Source organism: Diadema antillarum, unplaced genomic scaffold (assembly GCF_040938485.1).
Source record: "Diadema antillarum isolate AM-2024a unplaced genomic scaffold, OU_Dant_1.0 seq00000660_RagTag, whole genome shotgun sequence".
Lineage (NCBI taxonomy): Eukaryota > Metazoa > Echinodermata > Echinoidea > Diadematoida > Diadematidae > Diadema > Diadema antillarum.
This window is the reverse complement of record NW_027271572.1, coordinates 867,668-890,000: the sequence shown is the minus strand read 5'-3', so window position 1 is coordinate 890,000 and position 22,333 is coordinate 867,668. Positions and strand designations below refer to the sequence as shown.

General features: G+C 41.3%; 1 protein-coding gene across 1 annotated transcript in view; it reads left to right on the top strand.

Annotated features, from left to right (window-relative positions):
- LOC139736655 (uncharacterized) overlaps window positions 1–12,327 on the top strand; it is a 16,519-nt gene extending 4,192 nt beyond the window's left edge. The window contains exons 7-17 of the mRNA XM_071647404.1: window positions 391–525; window positions 1,411–1,590; window positions 2,152–2,319; window positions 2,960–3,145; window positions 4,459–4,680; window positions 5,009–5,206; window positions 7,436–7,639; window positions 8,548–8,757; window positions 9,919–10,128; window positions 10,821–11,021; window positions 12,200–12,327. Of these exons, the coding sequence (XP_071503505.1) occupies window positions 391–525; window positions 1,411–1,590; window positions 2,152–2,319; window positions 2,960–3,145; window positions 4,459–4,680; window positions 5,009–5,206; window positions 7,436–7,639; window positions 8,548–8,757; window positions 9,919–10,128; window positions 10,821–11,021; window positions 12,200–12,327 (2,042 nt within the window). The remainder of the gene's footprint in view (window positions 1–390; window positions 526–1,410; window positions 1,591–2,151; window positions 2,320–2,959; window positions 3,146–4,458; window positions 4,681–5,008; window positions 5,207–7,435; window positions 7,640–8,547; window positions 8,758–9,918; window positions 10,129–10,820; window positions 11,022–12,199) is intronic.
- The last annotated feature ends 10,006 nt before the right edge of the window (window positions 12,328–22,333 follow it).

The following is a 22,333-nucleotide window of genomic DNA, read 5'->3' as shown; positions in this document are numbered from 1 at the left end:
GAACCCGAGACCTCCGGATGCTAGCCTGGTGCTCTGCCGACTAAGCTACAGTTGCTGTACATTGTACACATAGAAAGCCCTAGTCCAGAGTTCGTCCAAGAAACCTTTAAATCTCAATGCTCGCATGGTCAGAAGCTACAAATGTAGTACGAACACTGTACTAGGGCTTTCTACAGCTCAGTCGGTAGAGCACTAGGCTAGCATCCGGAGGCCTCAGGTTCGAATCCCGATGGACTCAATTTTTCACTTACTTAATGAGTAATTACAAATTATTAAACATTTCAACGTGAGGGACTTGTGGAACACACATGTGTCAGTGCATGTTTTCAGATTTGCTTTCAGTGAGACGCTCTGTGTGTTACTACAAATATCAATATTTGTTTCATTCAGGAATGCGTTGCCCGTCACTGAGAGAACCCAAGATCATCTCTGAGAAGAGATGCGATTCTGCAGAGGACTGTGAGTTGCCCTACATGTGTTGCTACACTGGATCCAGGTTTATGTGTGTGAAGGCGCTGGAAGAAAGTGAGTATGACTGGCCATTTGCTATCAATTCCACCCTCAGGTCTGTTCTTTCTTCCCACTACACACTGGGACATTATGGAAGGCAAACAGTCAAACAAAACTGGAATTAGATTCTTTTGCACTTCAGCTCACACCTCTTGATAATTTTACTGTGAATAAAAAACAAGTATGGGACAAAATCATTTTGACAGTGAGTACACTGCATTTTACATGCCTGGAAATCACATCTCACTAGGTTTAGGCTGCCAGAGACTAACACCTCCTATCATACATTGTATTCCCCAATTTAGTGATATCACTCCTATATTGTCCTATTCCCCTTAATTCCAAGTTTTTTGAATACCCACTGGCTTTGCACACAGCCCAGCAGATTATGTTAGTTAATAGGTTAATAAAGAGACGTATGAGATGGTGTACACTGTATGTGTGAGGTGTTTTTTTTTTTTCAATCGCCAGAGCAATGCAAGATCTGTGATGGGTATTTAGTGAAGTTTATTAGTGCCATAAAGAAGACAAGACAATTCCTTGTCAATCATCTCATCCTAGCCTCCTGGATAAAGCAAGAACGCGAGATCTTGTAATTTGCCTTGTATTGAATTGAGCTTTGTTTTTCCCTCTGTTGCCTTCTCTTAACCGAGAAGTAGAGAATACGAAATCTCATATCTTACCTCCTCACCCTTTCTCAGACCCCATGAAGTCAAGGTGATGAGATCTCAGCTCTTTCCCTCTCAGACTCTATTCAACAAAGCAAAGCCAAGTCTAATACGGCGATGTCATCATCATCGAATTCGAGATATCGCACCATCACATACATGATCTTTCACCAGTTCTGTGTTCGCACACTCTGAAGAGATATCTCTTGTCTCTCAATCTCTATTCGTGCAGCCTGCTTTGATGAATCTGGCAGTCAGCACTCTCATGGCGAAGTGTGGTATGAGAACTGCCGAACCCAGGGCAGCTGTTTCCATGGAAACACCAAGCACGTCGTCTTCATGCCTCCTCGGATCCCCGATGGATGTGAGGTGCGAGAGATCGAGGGACACTGCTTTCCGAGCTACACATGTGGTGAGATTCGCAAGTTTGGGGAAATGAGGGTCGGGGCTGGGGCAGATATTTAGAAATGTGCCTGTAATTGTAGTGGATGTACAAATTGGCGTGTTGGTTGGTATAGATATAGGGTACATTTTGTGATTTGTTGCTGTATGCATCCCTGTCCAGGCAATGCCAGTGTACTGGTAATGTTTTCTGTTGCTGTGAAACAACATCAATGTATAGAAATTTGAATGTCATTGTATACAGTGTCAATATATATGTATATGACATGTATTTTGGGAGGGGGTATTGGCCTGTCTGCATTTTTGTCTCATGATCTGCCTTATAAGACCTTGCTAGGTATTTTGCTTGAACTGTTCAGTTTCCTTGTGCCATGAACTTTAACCAGTTTCAAATCTTTAGCTCAAGGATTTTAGCCTTTACCATACACCCTGATGCTATCTTTTTGAAAGATACTAATTGGGAAGTAAGTGACTGTGAAAGAGAGAAACTTAGAATCATATATTACTAGTGTATGTAACTATGATGACCATCTCTTTCATCCGCACCCTTCATCTGTTGTTTGACTCCCAGATGACGATTCCTGTCGGTCCAAGTCTTCCTGGTCTGTTGACGAGTGCACCACTTGCTCCTGTGTGGACGGCAAGCCCGTCTGCACCACCCTGCCCTGTCCGGAGACACCCGAGGGTTGTCGGGCCTTGGCCATCGAGGGCGCCTGCTGCCCCGATATCGTCTGCCCTGGTGAGTAGCTTTCTAGTGGGATCATAGAGGGAGTCTGTTGCCTGCCTGCACACAATCTGCTCGAATCTTTCCTACCAGAGGGTGATGCCTAATTTAAAATGAGTCACTATGCCATACAAAACACAGGAAACAATATTTTTCCAAGTGTCTCTGATTGAACAAAATTGTCACTATCTTGTTTTGATTGATATGTTCCAGTATTAAAAGTCAACATGAATACAACTGTACCTCTGTTATCTGGCTTTGTCCAGACCAGCACCTGTCCAGATAAGCGATTTGACCAGATGTGAGAGAAACGATGTGCATGTGCGTGTGCGATGCCAACCCAGTGGTAGCTGAGTAGGTAGTGTACACCGCAACATTGGTGTCATATATGCGAGAGCCTACTTGAAATCATAGTTTGTTTTTGAAGGAAATTGAATCATTTTGCTGAAAAATTCCTCAAATGTTTCTGTTGGGAATTTTAAAAAGTAAATCTTGTGACTTTTGTAGAGAAGTTTGAAATGAGTTTGAAATCTCTCCTTATTTGTTCAGACTCTGGATATGATAAGGCCAGATAATTGAGGTTGGACTGTACTTGGAATGTTGTTGTTTTTTCTTTAGTCTGCAATATACAGCTGTACTTGTTGTCACTGTACAGGTTGCAGTGATGCTGGTGGGCATCCAACCATAGAGGGCCAGATGTGGAACAACGACCTCTGCACCTCTTGCGTGTGCCACCAGGGAGAGACAGCCTGTCGGCGAGTGGTGTGCGAGTCACCAGGACCAGACTGCCTCCAGGTGTTCCTGCCGAACCAGTGCTGCCCGATGATAGTGTGCCCTGCCGGTAAGTAAATTCACGAGTCAGCTAGCCTCTGGAAACTTGCTTGATTGCTGCTTTTGATTTCAGAGACCTTGTGTCGTGTAGGGCCACATTTTGTTGTCAACTTTGGGCTAGTCCAAGTTGTCACGCTACCTCTGTACTGAAAGAAGAATGAAACCCGAATATGTGTGAATGGAGGGAATATAGCAATAATAGTACAACACAAGGTTGATGACTTGGCTCGGTTGGTAGCGCATCTGCCTCCATATCCAAATGACCTAAGTTTGATTCCTGAAGTCCAGCTGTGCAATGTTGTGTGTTATCTTATGGTCTCCTCTAGTAACAAGCAAAATACTCTGTCCCTTGGATAGGACATTTAATGGAAGTCCCTTGTGGGAGTTTGCCAGGACTTCTGTACAGAAAAGATCCCACTTCGTTCATTGATCACAAAAGAGCAGCGTGCTAACCTAATGAAGTGGTCCACCTTGCTAATCATATAAGGTACTCGATAAAACAGCTTGCTGAATGATGCCAACCCCTTTTGGTTTGGCCCAGGTGACTAGTAATAGTCAGCCAATGATATCAACTAGATAAATTGTGCCATACATTGTGCCATACAAAGAAGGAGTGGAACACATCTGCAAAGTTTGAGGAAAATCAGACAATTTGTTCAAAAGTTATGAATTTCTAAAGATTTGGTGCAGCCATCACTGGATGAGAAGACTACAACACTTTGTGATGTCACATATGGACGATAATGTAAAGAAAATATAAAGAAAACTAGAAAAGCACTCTGAGAGCGCAGACCTCCGCCAAGCAGCTACTTCCACCGATGATCTTGCTCTTCTATATTATAGAGATCAGTGATTTCCAACCAACAGTTTCAAACCATACGTATATATGCATGCTGAAAAATCACCCAATTTCCCAATATAGAAGCCTTTGTTATGTCATAAACTCTCAGCTGCGTGGCACACTTTGCCCTAGCAGAAACTAGAGCACACGCTTTAGTGGGCGTATGAAAACCTCAAAACTGCGCAGTTTGAACTCCCAAGTTCAATGACCCTACCTGCCAAAATATCAAAAATCCTTCATAAAATCCATAAATGTTTTCAGCTCACTACCAGAATTTAATTATCTGTTCCATTCTCAACCTTTCCTGCAAGTTTCATCTACATCCATTTACAACTTTTTGAGTTATTTTGCACATGGACAAACAACAAATGGTAACAAAAACATATTCCTCCTCCCTTGGCAGAGGTAATAACTAGATATTGATTTGTCTGTGTGCTCTCAATCAAAATGTGTGTGTGATGATTGTTGTAAATCCCTATCAGCAAACAATCGCCCTTGTGAGACCGTCCGTTCTGCCCTCGCACCCCTCCTTCTCATGGACGAGCGGCAGACGTGGTTGCCGAGCTACTACACCCCGACGTGCGACTCGCACGGCTTCTTCAACGCCACTCAGTGCTACCCGGCTGAAGGGGTGTGCTGGTGTGCCGACCATCTGGGCCGGGAGCAGGAGGGCTCCAGGGTGAAGAATGGTGTGCCCAGCTGCAGTGAGTCATCTCAGCATCATTCTCACTGTTTCGATATTATTACATCGGCCACAATACAATGCCTCTCACTCTTCTTGTCACCCAAAGATGACAAAAGCGTTAGCTTTTAAAGTTTCTTTGCCCCTGATTAGCTGGTGGTACATATTAATAAATACTTTTTTATTTATTTGCACTGAGCAGGACAGAATATTGAATAGGTTGTGGTGTCCCTCAGGCTGTAATATGCCGATGTGTTACATAATTTTGGATGCTGCCTTCTTCTGCAGTCACAGTACCCATAACGACCATACTCTCTCTTTCCTTTCCACTGTGAAATTCTCAATGGCAGCTTACAGTGGCTGCATCGATCGCGAAGGCAACTACCGAGGCGAGAATGAGCACTGGCACGAGGACCCCTGCACCAACTGTAATTGCACCCTGGGATTGCCGCTGTGCCTGGGCCTCAAGTGCGCCACTCCGCCCCCTGGGTGTGACCCTCTCGAGTCTGACACTGACTGCAGCTGTCTGCAGTACATCTGTAGAGACTGTAAGTTATCTCAGTGATTGATGGCTCTAGTGCCTCCTTGGAAGAATCGAGAGTCTTTTGCAAATAGGGTGTGTCTGTAAAACTTTGTTTGGCACCATTTGCTAGATTAGTTACTTCCCACCCTGTTTTGTCATTGCTTGCAACTTTGTGTTACAACGGTTATGTGTACCACTAGTTACTTTGTGTTCCAGACAACAATTAGGGTTGGACAGTGTGAGTTATAGGTTGTTTGCTTTACCAAAGACTGTACTTTTGGGATATATAATGGTGCATACCTCCAACAAGTTGGCTATAACTTGGGAAGGCAGAAATTCACTGCTCTACTGTTTGACTTAAATGATAGCAAGCAGCAAGTTGTGCTCAGAAATGTGTGAGAGTTTATTACATGTATATCAAAACTTGTGCTACAGCACTTCTCCATGTTTTCAAGAAGTGTCACCAACCATGGGTATTGGGATATTGGTGGTAGATTGCTACTGTCTGACAGTTAAGGAAACCTGTCAAAAGTGATATGGCCAGGGAATCAACATTCTAAAGCTTCAATTGGCAACCTGCACTAAAAGTAGAAGAATTAGAATTCTTGCAGGACATAGAAGTTGTGATAAAGCACATGTTTAACCCATATCCGCTGATCTATGGGATATCCTGTAATTTGCGCAAATGCTGCAAATGCCGATCTACAGGATTAGCCGTAGCAGAAATGGCTTGGAAGATGATGTTATTTATAGGGCTTATTATAGCCGAGGAACTCTGACCTGATATTCCACAGTCCTTTGCTCCCCTTCCTGTCACTGATGTTTTCATTTGGATTGGTATTCACTTTTGAGGTTTACAGCAGGCTGCTGACAGAATAGGTCTACATCTATATTAGATCGAACACTGCGGTAGGCCTACACATATGTTCTCTACTGTGGTCCCACCCATAGCGTTCATGAGTTTATAGACCTCACTAGTCTGCAGAGCACGGATCTATAAGTTTTTATTCAATATTTCTTCATATTTGTAAGCATTATACCCTATGATTTATATACCATCGGAAAGCTTACATTATGAAGATTTCAAAATTGATAACTGTTTTTCTGTATAAAGGCTATGGATATTTTTCATTTGTGGTTTCTTTTGAATAAGCGACATGATTATTCATAAATATGTAAATCATTCGTAAATATATATGCATATACCTGATGTCACATAATTCATGACATGATGCTGGTTTACATCTTATATGAAAACCCAAACTTCAAACTAAGAGGTTTCACCGTCAAAGTAATCTATCTGGAGTATGTAACTGAGAATAGTGAGATCGTAGCTCTCTGCAGCCATCAGATTTTTTTTTCTACGTAATTTTATATGCACATCCTCTGTTTCAGGTCATTCAGCAATGAGCACAGAGCAACGAACAAACGTGAATTTTCTGGTACAGTTGGGGAAAACTCTGTCAGAAGCCCTGAGATTGCTGTAGCAAGTGTATGGAGATGAGACGATGAGACAACCTCTAGCACCACTCCAAAACACGAGTGCGTGACACCGTCTCATCTCCATGCACTTGCTACAGCAGTCTCGGCGCTTCTGATGGACTTTTCCACAACCGTAACAGAAACTAGTTTGTTCGTTGCTCTGTGCTCATTGTTGAACAACCTGAAATAGAGGGTGTGTATATAAGATTATGAAGAAAAAAATCTGATGATTACAGAGAGCTATTTTAGATCACATGTACATACTCCAGATAGATTACTTTGAAGGTGAAATCTCATAGTTTGAAGTTTGGGTTTCAAATAAGTATTTTATGACACCAATCCTGGAACTTTTCTGACACACCTCATATACAATGTAGTTTTCCATAGTTTTTTTTTTTCATAAGTGTTGGTGACATCACCTTGAATTTGAGACGGCGCAGTTTAGTGAACGTATGTGAAATAGCCTCCGGCACCGACAGCTTGTAAACTGCATTACCCGACTGGCGGACATGGGCTAATGAACAGTGTATGATACTCTGTATAATTCATAGCAGATCAGAGTTGTAAAATCTTGTCCCTTTTTTCTCAAAAAAAGATGAAGAAGCGGAAGTACCACGAGTGTCCCAAGATAAGAAGACTATCATTGATATCAATTGTCAGTAGTGCAACCTGAAGCTGTAAAAGAGGGCACAAACTTCGCAAAAGTGATGCCGTTTTTGTGACAGCTGGTTTCGCACTAGAAATCTTTTTAATGCTGCTCCCTTTTTTTCAGTCTGCTTTGGAGAGCAGGCCGGATTTCGGCGGCTGGGGGCTGTTTGGGAAGGCGAGGACTGCACCCAGTGTGAGTGCTCCAGCGAGGGAACGATATCCTGCAGGCCGATGGCCTGTGCAGCGCCCAGGCCCATCCCACCGGGATGCCAGAGGCTGAAGAGATCCAGCAGTGAATGCTGCCCGTCGGTCACCGTCTGCCTGGACCGTAAGCTAGAGCCAGTTGATTTGTTGGAAGCTTTATCGGGGGTTGTGACAGGAGGGAGTAGTTCATGACAGATACATATACAGTGCACTCTCCTTATAACGAATACAGTTAAAATGAAATTCTGGTTACAACAAAGTAAAAATCCAGGCCACAACATTGTCCTCTGTATGTTTTTTAATGTTGATATATCGTAAATTCAATATAATGTAAGAAAACTACCAGTCCCGAGGACTTTGTTTTTATGGGAGTCCACTGTATGAGTTTTTACAGTAAAATCAATTGAACAGCCACAGTCTTACATAAAATAAAACAAGGTTAAGAGATAATATTGCATTCATAGATTTCATTCATTTGTTTATAACAATGATATTTGGAGCGACCACATTTTTGTGTAATACACAAATTCACAAATTGGAGGAGGTGATGATGTCATGACATCACAAAGCTCCCTTTGACCTGTGCATGATTTTTCACTTGAATTTACTTTTTTTGACATGAAAATAATGAACAAGAACATCCATGGCACTAACTTGTTGTAGTCTTGTGATAATCTAGCAAGGGATGACATTCCTGGGGAAAGAGATTGAAGTCTTTGAATCATCAACAAAAAAAAATATTGAGATTGTTATGATATTTTTATTTGAGTGCAAATTTGAAATGAATTCTTAAATAGTTCTAGATATTGAATGAATATGATACGGATAGATGAGTGAATTTATGTAGTCGTAATGAGTGATTAATATTACATACAGGCGTAGTACCCACATTTTGACACTGAATCAGTCAATATGGTTACATTGATTGTTTGTAATTGCCCACTGGAAGTTTGAACATGACTTTTACAAGATCTGACAGTCTCCTAGGAGCCTCTAGTCAAGGAGTGTGGGTTCTATTTCTTTTGCCAACAGCCCTCTCGGCCTGCCCGGATACCATGCCCGTGGCCCAGTGCGGCAGCAACCCGTGCCTGACCACTTTCTGCCCGGCCCATCCCGACGCCATCTGCCACGTCAACTTCTGCGGACGCTGCCAGGCCATCTTCTACCAGAGGGGCGTTCCTGTGGTCGACTGCTCGCCGAGGTTGGACCATGATGCCTTCCGGGATCTTCTCGTAACAGATGGTGAGGATCAGTCAATTCCCATTTAGGCCTATGAGTTGAAAAATAATATTACAGGTATTGATATGTCCCTTTGTTGCACACAAACAAGTTACACGGTGTAGAGTACTTGTACACCCTGGACACCAGCGGGGTGTATTATAGGAGTCAAATAGTGGGTCGGTCTGTTACAGAAGTCTTACTAAGGAAATTGTCGCGCAAGTTTTTAGCATATTGTGTAGACTTAATACACATAGAAGCTGTGTAAGATGTACTTCATGTCTCTGTCTGGCAAGGGGTTACCTTGGCAACCACGATGAATGGTCAAAATTGTTACTTTTTCAAAGTGATACGACACAGATTACTATCATCCTCTGTGATACCTTTATTCCTTTTCCCTCACTGCACATTGTTTTCTGATTCAGGGGCGGATCCAGGGAGGACCGCAACCGGTGCACGCCCCTCCCCCCTTATTTTTTGTTGAAACAAAAGAAAAAAAAAGAAAGAAATGGGGGATCGGTGCGTGCGCCCCCCCTTTAATTTTGTAAACGCGTCCCCTCTTTACGAAATTCCTGGATCCGCCCCTGTGATTGGCATGCATGCTGGAGTGTTATCAAAGCCAAGTGTCACAGATATCTGGAAACAATAATTGCGAGTAAATGGAGATTACCTAATCGCCTTAACCCGTTGAGGGTGGACTGATTTTGCTACAACTCGCATTTGCCATAGACACCTGCCCGAGTATACTCGGGACTCGTCCTCAATGGGTTAGTCCCTATTGTGTCGCAATGCATGATTTTCCTACTGGACTGAGGCACAATTGAGTGGGTATGCTAATATCCAATGCAACTGTAGATCAAGTTGTGATGAATTGCTGTGTGATGTTGAAAAAGCTTTGCCTGGGCATATAGGGAGGTTAAGAACCTTAAAATGTCATGAGAGAGAGAAAAAAAAATGATATCAAAAGATATATGTATTTAAACATGGTTTTAGGCCAACCCCTTCATGATATAAGCTTTGAGTCTATCCAATCTGTAAAATAATCTGCTCTGCAAAGTGGAGGGGGATATTTCACCTGTGACTCTCGAGTACAGTGGACCTGTATGGAAGATATGGCTTTTTAAATGTTTATATTGATAGGACTCACTCACTGAGGCTTGTTCTGATGGTCTCCTTCCATTACAGTTGCAGCCACAAGGGGCCACATGAGTTGCAACCCGAACCAGAAGCTGCCCACGGCATCGTGGAGCGAGTATTACCCACGATGCACCGCCTATGGGACATTCTCACCCAAGCAGTGCGATGCCACCGGGACGTGTTGGTGCGTTGATGAGGATGGTCTCCCGGAAAATAACCCCAAGACATCGTCAAGCAGTCGGGTCACTTGCGTGGAAGGTTAGTATGCGTGCAGAATATACCTATATGCCCCACCATTTTGTATTTCTTCTTGTCCGACATAATTGTATCTGTGTACTCTGTATTGTGGCTCTGAACTGCCTGAAAAAATGTGTACTGCCTGTAGAATTAGAGCAGTTTTATAAAAAGTACAGCGCCATCTCTGACTAAATTGTGTACACACTCAGAATAGCAAAATGAGTATCAAGTAAGGCACTGGAACTCAAGGTGCTCAAATACTCAGTCTGTAATTTTCTAAATCTGAATTTGTGTCTTGATTTATTGTCATCTACAGATAATGGACACACAGAAAGAAAATTTACATTAATTTCTTGCACACATATGAAGAGGGCAATCTACATCCTTTTGCAAGGTTAACCCATCGAGGACCAGTTGACTTTGCTATAACATGCATTTCTCATAGACACCTGCCTGAGTGTCCTTGGGACTAGTCTTCAACTGTAAAATGTGTTTCTGCATTGCATCTAGCTGACATATCATTAGGATTTTCTATACTTCTACCTTAATAGTGGACATAATTGCTTCTAGACATAATTGCTTGTAGGAGGAACAGGAGCGGAAACTGCATATCCTGATGACCCCAATACACAAAAAAATGATACAAATTTTGCACGTGATTGGTTAGAAAAGATTCAAGTGAGATACTGTACTCTATGCTGTACCTCTAACAGCCCCGTGTCGTAAAGAGCTGAACGAGAATGCGCAGAAGGCCAACCGAGGCGACCCCGTGACCACCAATCCGGTGTGTAATAGTGACGGTACCTACGCTGAGGAGCAGTGTAACTTTGACGGCTCTCACTGCTGGTGCAGTGAGAGAGATGGCACCATGGTACAGGGCACTGAGCGGCCAAGTGGACAGAACCTGACTTGTCGTAAGAACTTTTCTTCTCCTCCTCATCTGCCCCTTCTCCTCCTCCTCCTCTGCCTCCTTCATCCCTCCTCCTCCTGCTCCATCTCCACCTGTACCTCCTCCACCACCCCTTCCTCTACATCCTCCTCTTCCCCCTCCCTCCTCCTTCTCCTCATCTTCCTCCTCCCTCCTCCTCCTCATCTTCCTCCTCCCTCCTCCTCCTCCTCCTCTTTCTCTTCCTCCTCTTACTACTCCTCCACTCCCTCCTCCACCTCCATCTCCTCCTCTTTCTCCTCCTCCCTCCTCCTCCTCCTCCCTCCTCCTCCTCCTCCTCTTCCTCCTCCTCCTCCCCCGCCTCCTACTCCTCCTCCTCCTCCTTCTCCTCCTCTTTCTCTTCCTCCTCCTACTACTCCTCCACTCCCTCCTCCACTCCCTCCTCCACCTTCATCTCCTCGTTCTCCTCCTCCTCTTCCTCCTCCTCCTTCTCTCCCTCCTCCTTCTCCTCCTCCTCCTCCTCCTCTTTTTCTTCCTCCTCCTACTACTCCTCCTACTACTCCTCCACCTCCATCTCCTCCTCTTTCTCCTCCTCCTCTTCCTCTTCTTCCTCCTCGTCCTCCACCTTCTCCTCTTCCTCCTCTTCTACCTTCTCCTTCACCCCCTCTTTCATCTCCTTCCCTCATTTTCTTTGAGTAATCACTTCATAAAAAATAGCTTGTTATCCTAAACTCATTGTGTAAACCGGTCTTCCCGTCCTCATGTTTTCAAAATGTACTTTCCCCAACTTTTTTTTTTTCAGTAAATGACAATCATTCTGTAGTTCCTGAATGATCATCTTTAAGGGTACACAATGATCAAGGATAGATAGAAACAAGCAGCACAAATCTATAGAACATCGTGCATAGGACATAGCCGAAAGCTATAAACATCTTTGTTATTGAAAGTGAGCCATGTGTTGACAAACCAAGTTGTCACATTTCTGTCTTTTACGAGCTGTTTTTACAATCTGAAAAGATTCTCTCCATTGTCTACAAATAAAAAGTCCATCAAATACGTTGCAGAAGTGTCTGGTTTAAGAAGTTCATACATGTGTTAGCTTGCCTGTACATCCCACATACGAGAGTAGTGTATTGTGTCAAAAACAGTAATTATGTCTAGACATATGACAGCCTCTGTTTTCTAAATTTTGTTCTTTTTGTCCAGAGCCAGCATGTGAAGGAATGCAGCCACTGGCGGTCATCTCTTGCAACTCGGTCAGTCCCTGCCCGCTGAACTACTTCTGCCGCTTCCAGTCCTTGTCAAATCTTGGAATCTGCTGTCCGCAGGGTTGAAGATGCAACGATGCCAGCTCCACATCGCACTCGAATGTGAAAAATTACTCATCCATCCAGAATTTCTTCTTGTGCCTCAGACTTTCTCTGAAAGTTCAATTGGAACACTTTGAGCTTGACTGCACTCTGTAGGCAGGCAAGAAAGATACAGTACCTGCTTTAAAGTTATCTTGCTTTTTTTCCCCCACAGTGAGGAACATGTTTGAAGTGGTAGAGGGATAACAAAGCCATTGTCTTTGGTTTGTTTTCATCTGAATCTTGCAAATTGCTCGAGTTCATATAGATCTTAATGTGTCAGCAAATAGAGACTTTTACGCAAATAGCTGTGCAGAAAACCTCTCGTATACACAATCAAGATACATGCACAAACACTGCTCCTATTACTGTGTTCGCATAATCAAATACTGAGTAATCATAGATTTTTTAACATTGTTTTGTGAACTTCGTCTTTTTTCAATGTTTATATTATGTGAATGTATCATTTTCATAAATTGTTACATGTTGGCTGATGGGATATTTGGAAGCAGTGCCCAGATAGACTGCGCTCAGTAAATTTACACCCCTTCCCCCCCCCCCCCCCCCCAGCTTCCCCTTCATATTTATATCTATCTGTAGTGCACACTGTATTCAGAACATGATACTTTTGCTCAAATTACCAAAACTGCTATATTACCCTCTGTCAAATTCTAATCCACCTACCTTCATGACCCCGTCCAAAAACGGCTGCTTGAGGGGGAATGAAACCCAAATATGTATGTAATCACCCAGCTCAAAACCAATGAAATCTCTTGAAAACGGAAAGACTATGCTTGCCGAAATGTCGGGAGTGGGTAGGACCTTTTGAGGGCCACATACATATCCAAGAAAGATTACATGGTGCACTGTTCAGCTTTCTACTACCCAATGTTTTACTGTCACGTAATACTTCAAAAAGTCACAGATTAGGATTTTCTGTAATGGACCAAAATGTCATTTGGGTTGCTGACTTATAATTTTTTTAAAATTTGTCATCTAAATCTTGGAGATTAATCTTTTCTTTACATACTGTCAAAATTTTGCAGCTTGAAACAAAATCAAAATCCATAAATATCAGCAGGTTTTGCGGCCATAATTTTTTTTCCAGACACTTCTTTCACTGGGAAATAGAATCTATTTTCATAGATACACTGTACTTCTGCACTGCATGCGTGAGTGACCATAATTTTTGAATCCTTTTCTCCTTTTTCTATGAAACTGGACCTCCTGTCTCCTTTCTATTTCAATCACTTGAATGGGGTAGGATGGTCCAATGTGAACAAGTTGTGTATCATTTTAAGGCTTAGAGCTTACTCCTTCAAACTATGTGGAAAAGTGGAAATTCATTTTGGCCTACTTTTTGTAGGATTTGAGTCACGTATGTGAATTACGTGAATACAGAAATATAAGTAGAAAACATCATTGAAAATTGAGGTCAATCAGAGAATCCATTCAAAAGTTATGAATTTTTAGAGTTTCAGTACTGCCATTGCTGGATGCAAAGACTACAGTGATATGTGACTTCACAGTTGGACAATGATACAAAGTTCAACATATTTTCACTTTTTTAGCATAATGAAAGAGCACCTGGCTTACCTCTTTCAAGAGACAGGAGGAATGATATCATCCTCAACATATCGTCAGTAAAAAGTTCAAGAAATGTGTGCTTTTCACAAGAAATATGAAATTGTGTGGAATTTTTTTTAAAATATTTTTTTGTACCATTGTCTAAAGCCTGCCACATACTATACGATCCGACCGTTTCGTACGACCTTACGACAGGAAGTGTGACGTTACAGTCTTGATAATTTCCAGTCGTACGACTGGGTCTTAGCGCCAGTCGTAGAGATTTGACATGTTGAATTTCTACGATCGGTCATGGGCTTTCAGCCAATCAAGATACAGTACAAGATACAAGATACAAGATACGCACTGTGTGCGCTTTAATACTCATTGGTAAAATGTATTGAAGACAGAACAGTTGTAAGCCTACTCGTGAGGTCGGATTGTACAGTGTGCGTTGGCAGGTTGTAGGATTGGGTCTTAAGGTCCGAAGGTCGTGTAGTCGTGAGTCATGTAGTGTGCGGCGGGCTTAACTCATTCCGCAAGGGCTGCACCAACAATCTACAAATTCATAACTTTTGAATGGATTGTCTTATTTTCCTCAGACTTCACAGATGTGTTCTACTAATATTCTGCATTCACTCAAACTACATGGTCTCATTCTCCTCTATGCGGCTAGCAAGGCACTCTTACGGACACCCTACATGGAAATCATTAACAAATGCAAGACACTTTGTGTGTACTTATTGCATGCTCTAAAACAAATGTTTGCTTTTTAGTAAAGTGACCTCTGTTCATGTGTAGAGTCAGTAGTCTATTCTACATGTATGTCATTTTGTTGGTTATAACCCCCTCCCCACCCCCCACCCCCAAAAAAAGTTTAAAAAAGAGTGAGGCTAGGAGGGTATTCATACAACAATGTATACAAGCTACAAAAGTATTTTGGGTGCATAAAATTTTTGCGAACTTAACTTAAAGCCAACAACCTTTTCCGTGGCATGAATTATTCACCACTGCCACTGGTATTCAATGCATATACATGTACATGTAGTGTAGACAAGAACTTTCATGTGCCTTATTATTTCGCAAATTTCAAGTGCTTACTGTACTCCATCGCATGGCTACCATTTTTCTCTATTTGATGCCAGTATTGGACTTTATCATGTACATACAAAATACCGTGTAAGTTGCAGGGTTCTGGACAGCACTTTGAGATGTATTCACCAGTGCAGATAAGAGAAATGAAATCTTCCTCAGCTTCAGATGCAAGCAGGATTATTAGTGTGCTCTCCCCTTCCCATCCCCTTTCCCCACCGTACAAAAAAAAAAAAAATACTAAAAATTAGAAAGTGATATACCTCTTGCATGCATGATTGTAAAATAATGCAGCTGTGTGAATGTTTTGAATTGTATTTTTAATAGAGTATCTGTTCATTGTTTACCTGTAGTACGTTGGAACCTCATTATAAAGAGGCTGTATATATAACAAAACCCTCTAATAGAACAAAGTGATTTGACAGGCCCCAATTCTATATACTTCTTCGTTTATGTACGCTGATATAGTGACAAATCTGATATAACAAGACAACTGCTGTGGTATTGTAGGTCCACATTATAATGAGTTTCTCCTGTATTCCATGTACTTGTGCTGCAGAAGCCAGTGTCAAATGGAAGGATGGATCATCTGACCCCACAAGTTGTAGTTCTGTTGTCAAGCCTTACCTGCCCCCTTTTTGCCCTCTCCAAATTTTAAGACTGCTCTAGATAATTATAAGAATACCGAGTGTATTTTAGTGAGCAGGAATTCCACAGATTGGATCTGTCCAATCTTTAACCCGTTGAGGACGGACTGATTTTGCTATAAAACACATTTCCCATAGACACCTGCCCTAGTATACTCGGGACTCATCTAAACGGGTTAAAGTCGAGTCCTGTAATTCAGGTAAATTTTAGAACATGTGCTAAAACTATGTATTCTGCTGTACCGGTACGGCATATGCATGATGATTTGCAAGACAGGTATGGTTGGACCTACTACTCATCGACCGCCTAATGTTTATTTGCTTGATAAGAATATTTAACACTGAATTTCACGTAAAAACTTGACCTACGTGACATGATGAGAAAATCCAGCACCATCAAATGCCGTTGTTCCCTTTTCGATTCGAAGTTTCAGTGCAAAAATATCGCCATCGAACTTGCGTGGCCTCGTTTCAGCTCCCCGCGGTAACGCTCCTTATTGAGATCGACCGCTGTTTTTGCATTGACAATGCACGCAAACTGAGTTGTATTGAACACCGTGTTGTGCGAAGCTTATTAGAAACTTCCATAGACATTACATTACGATTCGGTGAAAATATTCATTCGAAATTTTGTCCTTGATTAAAACCATTAATGAACAGTGAATTTTCACGTTTTCCCACACATCCTCATCAACAGTCAAAGCCAATCCATTTTTATGTGCTTTGCGCGCAGTGAAGTGCATACTACGTGTTTTGTGTGCCAATATTACGCGGTCAGTTTCAATAAGGGCGGTCGATATGTAGTAAGGTTACCATACAGCCCTACAGAATGAATTTTGAAAATTAATTTGACTTCTCTCTTGCCATTTATTACCCAGTACTGGACACCAACAAAGGTATAATATTCAACGTTTGTACTTTCACTACTTAACTTTGTATGCATGTTTGATAGGCTCATATAAATTTCATATTGTATTTTCAAAAATATAATGTGCATAACTGAAATAAAGTTCCCTGAATGACATTTCGTTTGTTCATGTGTGTATGATACACTCACCACATTCTCCACATGATTCTTACCTCGTATACAATGGACTATTGTCATAAAGAAACTCCTCGGGACCTCTGAAATATCACTCTGTCATATCGATATTTTGTTACATTAAGGTTGGTAAAACAATGTAATGCCAAGAAACTGAACTTTGCATCGTGAAAATTTGATGTTATAATGAGAGTTTGTTATATGTGTGTCCACTATAAAAAAAAAATAATAATAGTAACAATGGATCAGCGTGACCTACAGAAAGCACTTGACTGCCATGTGGTGTGAAAATTTTCACATATTTCGCGCAACCAGAAACTAGCGCAAAAAGTAAAAGCATGCAAATATTCTTACTCACGATGTATACCACTATGTAATGGCTTAATTCCGCAGAATTAGAAACAGGCCAAATTCATCTTATTCAGCTCAGCGCAAAAAAAGTACTCACGCAAAAATAAATATTCCCATTTGCAGTACTACTGCCATAGCTTCTCCTCAATCTCTCACTCCTGAACTCTCTCTTTAAAATGTTGGGTAGTTTCAGCAACAACAACAAATAACAAGTCTTTTGCTTTTCTTCTTACACAAAAAGAAGAAAAATGAAATAATTCATAGTAATGACGTGCCTCACTAGATGCCCCTCCTAATTTTCATAACTGTGTTTCTGTCTGTGTGTGTGTGTGTCTCTCTCTCTCTCCCTCTCTCTCTCTCTCCTTCTCTCTCTCTCTCTCTCTCTCTCTCTCTCTATATATATATATATCGTTGGTGGGGTAACAAAACCTCGTATCTCAAAAATGTCAAATGTTCAGGAGAGCTAAAAAACATGGCTGCCATAACATGTAAGTCAATGGAAACAGCCAACTTTTATTTATCATTTGTGACCATATTTTTGCAGATGGGCATATAAGGATTGGGAATTACATAGTAATGGTTCCTAGCTTCAATATAATGAAGAAAACTCATTTTCACCAAATATTAAGATACAAGATTTTGTCACCCCACCAACGATATATATATTTCTATATCTATATATTTTGTGTATATCTTCTCCTCCCTCTCTTTCTTGCTGTTGCCTGTGAGATCAAGGTGCTGATATCTCTGTTAATTTTGGTAACTCTACCTTCTTTCATCCTTCACATTCATTTTTTTTTTTCTTCAGGATATTGTCATTTATGCCCAAATGCTTCCAACTGTTTTTCTAAACTCCGGTCTGACTAAACAATTTATCAGTCTGCATGAAGGTATCTCATATGAACTAGGAAGTAATTTTGCAAAGAGTGTGTATGATTATAACTAGAGATAATTTTCCTGTTACTCTTTGTAACTTAGTTTGCATTCATCACATGACAGAGAGCTTCAGCTAGAATATTTTGTTCAATTGAAAATTATTACTGTTATTTCTATGAGATTATTTGCTGAAAAAAAATGGGCCCCAACTCAGAATAGCTGGCAAATGTCTCATTTCAGGCGATTTTTGCTTTTCTGCATAAACACAATGTGGGTATTTGAACGATTTGTTTACTTAGAATACTGCACAAACTGAACAACGGGTATGCATAATAAATCATGACATGGACAAGGATGCTCATTTTCTTATACTTGTTACATAAAATACAAAAGATTTATTGACAAACCTCTTTTTTTTCCAAGGCATTGATTGGCTTAACTTTGACAGAGCGCTTTGCATTAATGAATGCAAGACATACCTCCTCGAAACTACAGTAAAATAATAACACAATAGGTGCGGTCAGACTGGCAAAAGATCGAGAAGTTTAAGATCGCGATCTTTAAGATCTCGAAGTTTTGCCGGTGTGACCGCAAACTTTCCCACGAAACTTCCCGCGAAACTTCTCGATCTGTTTGCGGGCAATATCTCCGAAGCGCAAGGCCATTGTCATGTACAGATGTGCATTGTTACGTCACAATCACTAGCCATCGGACGGTGCTGTCTTTCTTGCGCGCGTACCAATTGCCCAAACTTCGCGATCATAAACTTCTCGATCTTTTGCCAGTCTGACTGCGCCTTTTGACACTCTTCACAGACACGACAAGACCATTTCTGACCTCTTTAAACACAAGTGCACTGGTCTCCCCCTTGGCATACTTGGCGTGGAACACACACCATTAGGCAAAAAAAAAAAAAATGGTTTGTTTGCCCCAAACCCAAAATTATCCATTTTAAGCTCAAAAAAGAATGAAATAAGTCTACAATTTTTTTTTTCATCACATCGGCATGTCATAAATCATGTTGTACAAGCATATTAAAGCCGCGCGGGGCCACAGGCTACTACGTACACTGTAGTTTAGCATGCACTCGTTGCCTGCTAGCTAGCTTTTTGGCTCACGTGCGTGCACGCATGTGCACAAAATCCAATCAATGCATGCATGCACATAGCTAGCTACCACACCATGTACCCAGTACGGGAGTGCAGCGCGACTGCCAAGATGGCTACTTTTGCAGTATCCGAAACCAGCTTTCAAGGTGGCAAAACTGTGTGGAGTTTGGTTGCCAGCATCTCACTGGAAGATACTTTTTCTGGAGCTGTTTGCTAAATTAAGCAAAGACTGTTATAATGTGTGTTGTCAGTTATAGTTTCTGCCCCGCCCACCGGGCCCTGGCAAGACGTTAGTTTGAACGAATTGCTTGGAGTGTTGAGTGTATTAAATTTGCGCCATATTCTGCTCAAGTTGAACTCGAAATCGAAGAATTGCCAGAAAAGAATCATGCAGCAAATGCACTGGAGGTGCTAATGCAGTCCGCCAAACAGCGGACACTACCCCAACGAAAAAATGCGGACTCGGTATTAAAAAAAAGAAGAAGAAGAAAAGCCCTACTGACGCTCTTGGGTTTTGACAATTAATGGCAAACAAACAACTTTTTTTTTTGGCCTTATATTACACATGAAAATCAAAAGAAATACAAGGTCTGAATCCTTTGGTGAGACATTTGAAACATTGTCAACGTATAAAAACTACAATGTTTTTTTTCCCCCCACATTTTCTTGTGCTTGGATTATGGATCTCCTGCTAAATCTTTTCCTTTCTTCTTTTCTTTTTTTTTAATCATTAAAAAAAAATCTCTTTCTCTGTCCATCCATGACTTACTAGCTTTTCATCACCTGGGCCCCATTTCATAAAAGATGTTAGGATGGCAACTCTTGCTTGAATGGCAACTTCCAATAGCAACAGCCAATCAGGAAGCTGGAGTCTTGTCGTTACTATGACAATTGCCATTCCAGCAAGAGTTGCTATCATATAAACTTTTTATGAAATGGGGCCCTGAACAGAGTACCAAAGTGTGATGTCCTGGCTATTTAACGCCATGGAAACTGGTTCTAAGCAACCTCACTTGGCCTGAATATCTGCGAACACTATTGTTGGTCACTATGCTTGCACCTGGTTCAAACCAAAGACTGTGGCATTATCACTTCGGTACTCTCTTGCTATACTTGAGTTGAGTTTGTAGTTGTCAGGTCAAGCTGCGTCTAACAATGTTCGATTTTGCATGAGACTTCAGAATGGAAAATGTACACATTTTAATGCATGTCTACTGTCCTGTGCCAGGCAATGCTGCAAGAAACAAAGAAAAGGAGTTTATGCTTTTATCAGTAACTGACCAGCAGCCTGTGTCACACAGTTACATGCTGCAACTGCATTACAAACAGTGTTTCTTCTTGTCATAGAGTGTTCTTAAGTATGACATAGTCTTCATTATCATTTCACAAGGTACAGTCAGAAAATTTCTGTCAATTACTTTATATGCCATACACTTTGCAGCCTTTTCATTTTCACCAATTTTGCCAGTGGGATGCTATTTTAATCTTAAAACAAACATAAATATTAACTTTGATCCCACCAGGAATGCCACATGCATGTGCACATTTCTCCTTCCATTGCTGTATTCTAAGATCACACACTCGCAAAATTGTCGAGAAGTCCCGATTTTCGAAAAAGTAGAATCACTATTATGGCATATACAGTGCACTCTCGTTATAACGAAATGCTCGGGACCGGCAGTTTTCTTTTGTTATAACGAAATTTCATTATAACCGAACAAATACAATATATAACGAAAACACGGAAGCCACGCATATATGATATTCTATTTGTTGAAAACTCGACATACACTGGAAAGTTATGTGAACATTAAAACAAATAGTTAATCAATTTCAGATTATTGTATTACAATAACGCAAGTTCCCCTTGGAAACTCTGCGTGACACACCAAGCGAACACACAGTGATGTGACGCGTTCGCCCGCTACATATTTTCGAAAGCAATCCGCATTTCGTTATAATGGAGCACATTTCTTCTGTTTTTCTTTGTCAGTGGTGCTTGGAAAAGACTTCGTTATAACGAAAATTTTGCTAAAACCGTGTTCGTTATAAGCGAATTTTGTACCATAGACTTTAATGGCGATAATTTTGGGACCAGAAGTTTGATTTCGTTATAACCGTGTTCGTTATAACGGGAGTGCACTGTACAGATATCAGAGATGTCAAAAGGGGGAAAACAATTATGGATACTTTGTGTCAAAATGATTGTTACTCCGTTTAGTGATGGCATTGTGTCACTTGACATATGACAGGACAGTAGATGTTCCTGAAATATTCTGCTACTGTGGTGCTATCAAATATTGGGTGGGTGAGCTGTGTGCGTCCACTGCCACACAGTCCGTAGCATAGGGGAAAGCTTTTTCTCAGTAGGGTAGGAAGTTTTCAAAAATATACACACCCTGTTAACCTATTACCCACTGAAACTTGACGGGTTGTGTGCAAAGTCTATGGCCATTTTAGAATCTTACAGGGAATGGGTTGCAGCAAAGTAGGAAATGGTCATGATACACAGTGTTTATCTACACTTTGTACAGGAGTGCACCAACACCTGTTGAACAAAAGGGAATATGAGTTGTGCAGGATAACATTTCTACACAACACACACACACACACACACACGCACATACATCTTTACCCAATAGTGCTAAATCAGTTCAGGAATTGCATCTGCTGAATACGCTTAAATCATGGACCTCCTAATCATGGACCTCTATGGCAAATCCAAATTTCATTTGGAAAATGCCACAGTGATACCTCTAACTTTGATACAGCGGGCAGGGTATTAGGTGGGACTAGCCAAGAATGACATACAAGTCCTAAGTCTGTTCTACAAACTGGAAAATAAATTTGGATGAGACTATCAAATAATGAGCCAGGGAATCAACAGGACAGACAATGCTTCTTTTCACATTCCTTTACGTCATTCCCAATCCGAACTTGGTAAATCCATCTGGGAGTGTGACCTTTTAATGGGGCCACAGGAGAATAAGCCAGTTTGGGGTTCCAGTTTGAGCACGAGCAGAAAAAGGTCATTTGTACCGAGAGACAGATTGGTTTTTAATTTCACCGAGATAAGCATCTGTAATGCTATGATTATTCATGAATCCTTATAAATGGAGCTTACGGCAGTACATCCACCTGACAGCAAGCCTGGTATTTGGCAATGTTAACAGAAAAAGTTTGTTAATGTATATTCAAAACTGCACAATGAAATAGATGCTTCCGAAGCGTTGATTGACGAACCATTCTGGTCACTTCATCTACACAGGTTCATTCTTTGTTAAAATACGAGTTCCATAAATTGCTAT